We start from the raw sequence: 6,000 nt of genomic DNA on the forward strand, positions 1-6,000 counted from the left end.
CACATGTTCAGGAACAGTTCCGTTTGCGTGCAATGTTGTTTTGCACTATAAATGATTTCCCAACATATGGAAACTTGAGCGGTTATAGTGTTAAAGGTCATTTTGCATGTCCCATATGTGAAGAAAACACTAGTTACCTTCAGTTGAAGCATGGTCAGAAGACAGTATATACAAGACATCGAAAATTTCTTCCTCGTAATCATCCTTATCGTAGATTGAAAAAAGCATTTAATGGAAGTGCTGAGGATGAGGTTGTGTGCAGACCCCGGAATGGTCAAGAGGTGTACAACGAAGTCAAAAACATTGACATTGTGTTTGGAAAACATCATAAAAGTACCTCTGCAAAGAACATTTGGAAGAAACGATCGATATTTTTTAAGCTTCCATATTGGTGTGAACTTGATGTTAGACATTGTATTGATGTGATGCACGTTGAAAAAAATGTTTGTGACAGTGTCATCGGAACTTTATTAAACGTCAAAGGGAAGAGCAAAGACGGAATAAAGGCAAGACAAGATTTGGCTGACATGGGAATCCGATCTGAGTTACATCCACAGATAATAGGAAGACGCACCTATCTGCCCCCAGCCTGTCACACACTTTCCAAAAAAGAAAAACAAAGTTTTTGTAACTGTTTAAGAAGTGTGAAGGTTCCGCAAGGTTATTCTTCAAATATTAGTAACCTTGTGTCTATGCAAGACTTAAAGCTAGTTGGTTTAAAGTCTCACGATTGTCATGTATTGATGCAACAATTGTTACCGGTTCTTATTCGAGGCATATTACCTCCTTCTGTTAGGGGTATTCTGACACGTCTGAGTTTTTTCTTTAATGCCATTTGCAAGAAAGTTGTTGACCCTCGAGGTTTAGATGAATTGGAAAATGAGGGAATAAGACTACTATGTCAATTGGAGATGTATTTTCCACCTTCCTTTTTTGACATCATGGTACATTTGATTGTTCATCTAGTCAGAGAAATTCGAATATGTGGGCCGGTCTTCTTAAGGTGGATGTACCCAGTTGAAAGATACATGAAGATCTTAAAGGGATATGTCAAGAATCAGTATAGACCAGAAGCTTCAATCATAGAGCGATACGTTGCAGAAGAAGCCATTGAATTTTGTTCAAGTTATATGCCATCTTGTGAACCCGTCGGTCTTCCCAAGAGCAAAAACGAAGGAAAATGTGAAGGTAAGGGTGTTCGAGGTGTGACAATTCAAAGTGTTACCAGAAAAGAAATTGACCAAGCTCATTTGTACGTCTTAAACAACACTGTTGATGTGATTCCTTACATTTCTGACCACGTTAATGAAATAAAGGCAGCAAACCCAAAAATGAGTGAAAAATGGCATCTTAATGAACATGTGAAAACCTTCTTGGGATGGTTTAAGAAAAAGGTGTATGCGACTCCACATGTTTCTGAAACTTTATTGAGGTTATCTCGTGGACCGAACACAGAGGTCATTACATATGGTGGGTACTATATAAATAATATTTCTTTTCAGACAAAGGTAGAAGATGAAAAAAGCAGAGTTCAAAATAGTGGCGTCACACTACAAGCTGAGTCTGTGCACTTTGCTAGTGCTAAAGACAAAAATCCAATCACAGCATCCATCAGTTATTTTGGAATAATACAAGAAATATGGGAAGTTGATTACGTTACTTTTAGAGTACCAGTTTTCAAGTGTAAATGGGTTGATATAAATTCTGGTGTCATGATGGATGACCTTGGTTTCACATTGGTAGACTTGAACAAGATGAATTACACTGATGAACCATTTATCATGGCTAGTCAAGCAAGACAAATATTCTACGTAAGTGATCCATCGAATAACAAATGGTCAGTGGTTTTAGAAGGTAGAAACATGCATGGACATGATGATGACGATTCTCTTGATATACTTGAGACAACATCTGTTGCATGTAGACCCACTGAAGACCCAGTTGATGACGTTGCCGATGTAATGCAAGCAATTCGTAGTGATCACAACGAAGGCATTTGGGAAAAAACAATTAATTAATAGGTTAATATTTTCACTTTTATTGACTTTATATGTATGTCCATCATAATTGAATTATTACTAACGTTGTCTAATTTTTCAGGTATGTCGGCCTCAGACTCAGGATCGGGAAAGAGCAGACGTGGACGAGGCGTCACCCGAGTGGCAGATGTGACATCCGGACGCGTGGATGGTCAGAGGAGGCATGTTGACATTGACCCCAGATCAGGTCATCCATCAGGGCCAAATGCTGATAGGTTTAGGAGTTATCTGGGCAAGTTAGCAAAAAGTCATGTCTCTATCCTTCATGCATGTTGGGATGACGTCCCAGAGGTCGACAAGAACCTCTTATGGCAAGATGTTCAGGTATGTTTAGACTTCATGCAATTTGTGATATACTTATCTGTTAACTTTTCTCTTGGTAACAAGTTTTTTGTTTTAAACAGCAACATTTTGATATTCCAAACACATTGCAAATCAGAAAGAAAGTGTTATCGCATATAGCGATAAGATTTAGGGATTTCAAGACAAGGCTGACACGACTATATGTCTTTGGAGATAGACAACATGAAAATCCATCTCAGCATTATACCTTCACAGAGGAGGATTGGATGCAGTTTCGTGCATCTAGAGAGTCTGAAGAATGGAAGGTATGTTTCTTAAGATCATCTTTCATTGAGTTTTTATGATTTTAGACTTACTTATATACATGCTTTCACAGGATAAAAGGTTAGCCGCCCAAGAAAGACAAAGGCTAAACGACACACCCCACTTGTTATCACGAGGTGGATATGCAAAACTGGAGAAGAAACTGAGAAAGTCTAGAGCCGATGCCTTGGGACTTGAGTCGCCTGACCTAGCACCTGCACCTGCTAGGTACGAGCTGTGGAAGGCTGCTCGGACTAAATCTGATGGGAACATGACATCTTCCTCAGCTGCCTTGATCTCACAGAGAATTGTAAGTTCAAATTATAAGCAGTTATTTGATTGTGTATCTATCACAGCATGTCTTCTAAGTAACTTGGTTTTTTATGTGCAGGATGAGTTGGTTGAGCAGCAGACTCAGGGCACATTTGCTGGCCAAGGTAGGGACGACATTCTGACAACGGCCATTGGAAGGCCCGAGCACCCAGGACGTGTACGTGGAGTTCCAGGGGCGATTGGTCTTCGTGACTATTTTGGCCCTACACAGAAAACCCCCCAATCAATGAGTCAGGAGACACTGAGGCAGATGGATCTTCAGTGGGAGGAAAGACTCAACCAAAGCATGAGATCAATGGAGCAACGATTCATGGAGCAGCTACTAGAACAAAAACAAATACAAAGAGCGCTTGAAGAAAAGCTGCATTCCATGACGCAAGGCCACATGGGGGCCGATGAAACTCCCACAGCACCTCGTGTCAGCACTAGAGGATCATGCTCTGCTGTAGAACCCAATGAGTATAGCGGTCAATATGAGCTGTTGCTTGATGGGGATCCCCCACGCATTGTGGCTGTCGGACGAGTGCTTGAGGGAGGGGAGACCATTCATGGTGTTGCCATTCATGCGTGTGACCATTGACGAGGTTCGGGATCCCCAGGCTCAGGTGCCTGTACCCACTCCAGAAATTAACTTTGTGGGGGAGGCCATAGGAACATTTATTGCCTGGCCTAGAGCATTGATCATGTCCCACATCGCGACTCCACAGGTATAATGTCTTTTTCCTTAGTATTTCTATGTTAATTGTCTTCATATAATTGTTTATAAAGCTTTCACGTAAATTCTTATCTTCAGTTCACACGTCCTCAGAAGCAGCCAATTCATGATACAGTCATACATGAAGATGATGACATGGCTGAAGCAGAGGATGATCCTATATCAAAGTTAGTGACAAAATTACCCAGATTGAAGAAAGCATCATTACAACTATACTGGGATTTGAGGGTATTTGGTCTTCCCCCACATGTGCCAGTTTATATCACATTTTCTGATGCATTGGAGGTGATTGAGGGAGACAGGATGTTGAATATTTCCATCATTCAGCTGTGGTGCATGTAAGTTAGTCAATTTGGTCTTTGATATTACTTTTATTTACATTCTTATATAGTTTCTAACGACTTAACTTTGTTGTTTTAGGTACATGGACACAATCGTTGTAGACCAAGGTCGGTCTTCCATGTACGGATTTGTTGAACCTCAGACCATTCAACCGTCTGGTAACACACTTCAAAACAGACAACATTATTTGCAAACGTGGATGGATGAGTCCAAAAGAGACATATACCTTGTGCCATACATTGACGGGTACGTGTTTTTATATGTGGTCAGTTTATTATTATAGTTTCCTTAATTAGTTGAATAACTATTTGTCCTTCGTGATAGGTCTCACTGGCAGCTGATGGTTATCATTCCCAAACAATGTAAAATTATATGGTTTTGTTCGTTGCACAGGAAGATGAAAAATGACTTGAGAACCATGCTTCAAGGGTAAGTGTTTCTCCAAAAAATGACTTCAATTTGATGTTAACCTTCAACTTTTATGATAAAATAGTCATATTAATTATACTTTGTGTTTTCAATCTGTACAGAGTTATTGGTAAATCTCGTGGTCAATTGGTTCAAATTTTGTATCCAAAGGTTGTAAGTCATTTATAGTTTCTAATTCATTTATGTTATTGAATGATCTAAATTTTTAACTATTTAGTTTGTTATTTTAGTGTAACCAGCAGGTAGATTCATGGGAATGTGGCTTCTATGTGATGTGTTGGATTAAGACCATCATTCGAGCTGTCATTACAGATGACTGGAATGAGGTAATGATGTATACCTTCAATACATTACAAATCAAAATCATCTTCAACTATATATGAAACAATAATGAATCTTTCTTGAATTTTGCAGCGCTTCAAGACTACATCGCCTATTACAGAGGACACAATTAACCAGATAAGGCAGGAGTGGACCGCTTATCTTCTACAAAGATGGAGTTAGGAATAGTTATATTTCTTCTTGATTGAACATTGTTTGGTTTTAGTTTTATTTTTATGTTAATAGTTTGGTAGTGGATTGAACATTAAGTAGAATTTTGTTTATATAAAACGCATATTTATGTTATTGGAGAATTGTTCTGGGACATTTTTCTGTTTTTCAGGTGTGGTTCTATTGAAAAAACAAACAAATTTTAAAAAAAAAAACGCCCACTAGACGTCCGTTAGTGTACAGTCGGACGTCTATAGACGTCCGTCTGTGCACATACGGACGTCCCACCCCCAGCCTACACCAAAAAAACTCAGCAAGGTAGACGTCTGTCCTCAGACAGCAGCGGACGTTTATATGGACGTCCGTCCTCAGACAGCGGACGTTTATAACAAACGTCCGTGCTCAGGCAACGGACGTTTATAATAAACGTCCGTCCTCAGGCAACGGACGTTTATATAAACGTCCGTCCTGATGCAGCTGACGTTTATAATAAACGTCCGTCCTCAGGCAGAGCGGACGTTCATATAGACGTCCGTCCTCAGGCAGCGGACGTTCATATAGACGTCCGTCTTGCCAGGACGGACGTGTGAGGGACGTCTACCGCATAGACGTCCGGCGCACGCCGGACGTCAAAAGGCCAAAATATCGGACGTAAAAAGCCGTTTCTGCACCAGTGAATAGAGAAAGAGATAAATCTTAGATGTGAAGAAAAGTTACATATTAGCCATTAAACATTTATCAATTTAAGAAAAAAAAAATCTAAAACTCATATAATTTTTTTTTTATGAATTATGGTATGGTGTATCTAAAGTCTAATAATATATATATATATATATATATATATATATATATATATATATATATATATATAATCTATATTCTCTTAAAAAAATAAACGTGACACACTATCATAATATTTTTCAATTTACTATGATAATTTCCATTAAATTTAGACAATTTTTAAATAGGTACAAATAAAAACAAAAATATTAACTCACTCAAAATAAAAATAACTAATTAATCTATCTCTATCTTATATCAATA

The 6,000-nt window shown here is 38.6% G+C and overlaps 2 protein-coding genes across 2 annotated transcripts; both read left to right on the top strand.

Moving 5' to 3' along the window:
- The first annotated feature begins 3,526 nt into the window (after positions 1–3,526).
- Positions 3,527–4,318, top strand: LOC128193794 (uncharacterized). Its single transcript, XM_052867902.1, has 3 exons — positions 3,527–3,685; positions 3,772–4,031; positions 4,114–4,318. The coding sequence occupies exons 1-3, from the start codon at positions 3,527–3,529 to the stop codon at positions 4,316–4,318; spliced, it is 624 nt and encodes a 207-aa protein (XP_052723862.1).
- LOC128193665 (uncharacterized) lies at positions 4,271–5,103 on the top strand. The gene is made up of 4 exons (XM_052867709.1): positions 4,271–4,464; positions 4,566–4,614; positions 4,695–4,790; positions 4,879–5,103. The coding sequence occupies exons 1-4, from the start codon at positions 4,376–4,378 to the stop codon at positions 4,966–4,968; spliced, it is 324 nt and encodes a 107-aa protein (XP_052723669.1). The 5' UTR covers positions 4,271–4,375; the 3' UTR covers positions 4,969–5,103.
- The last annotated feature ends 897 nt before the right edge of the window (positions 5,104–6,000 follow it).

The sequence above is a fragment of the Vigna angularis genome, chromosome 8 (genome assembly GCF_016808095.1).
Source record: "Vigna angularis cultivar LongXiaoDou No.4 chromosome 8, ASM1680809v1, whole genome shotgun sequence".
Taxonomy (NCBI): Eukaryota; Viridiplantae; Streptophyta; class Magnoliopsida; order Fabales; family Fabaceae; genus Vigna; species Vigna angularis.

Coding starts and splice junctions, on each gene's coding strand:
- LOC128193665 (XM_052867709.1), top strand. CDS start 4,376: ATGGTTATCATTCCCAAACAATGTAAAATTATATGGTTTTGTTCGTTG. Junction 4,615..4,694: donor TTCAAATTTTGTATCCAAAG/GTTGTAAGTCAT, acceptor TTGTTATTTTAG/TGTAACCAGCAGGTAGATTC. Junction 4,791..4,878: donor TTACAGATGACTGGAATGAG/GTAATGATGTAT, acceptor TGAATTTTGCAG/CGCTTCAAGACTACATCGCC.
- LOC128193794 (XM_052867902.1), top strand. CDS start 3,527: ATGGTGTTGCCATTCATGCGTGTGACCATTGACGAGGTTCGGGATCCC. Junction 3,686..3,771: donor CCCACATCGCGACTCCACAG/GTATAATGTCTT, acceptor TCTTATCTTCAG/TTCACACGTCCTCAGAAGCA. Junction 4,032..4,113: donor ATCATTCAGCTGTGGTGCAT/GTAAGTTAGTCA, acceptor TTGTTGTTTTAG/GTACATGGACACAATCGTTG.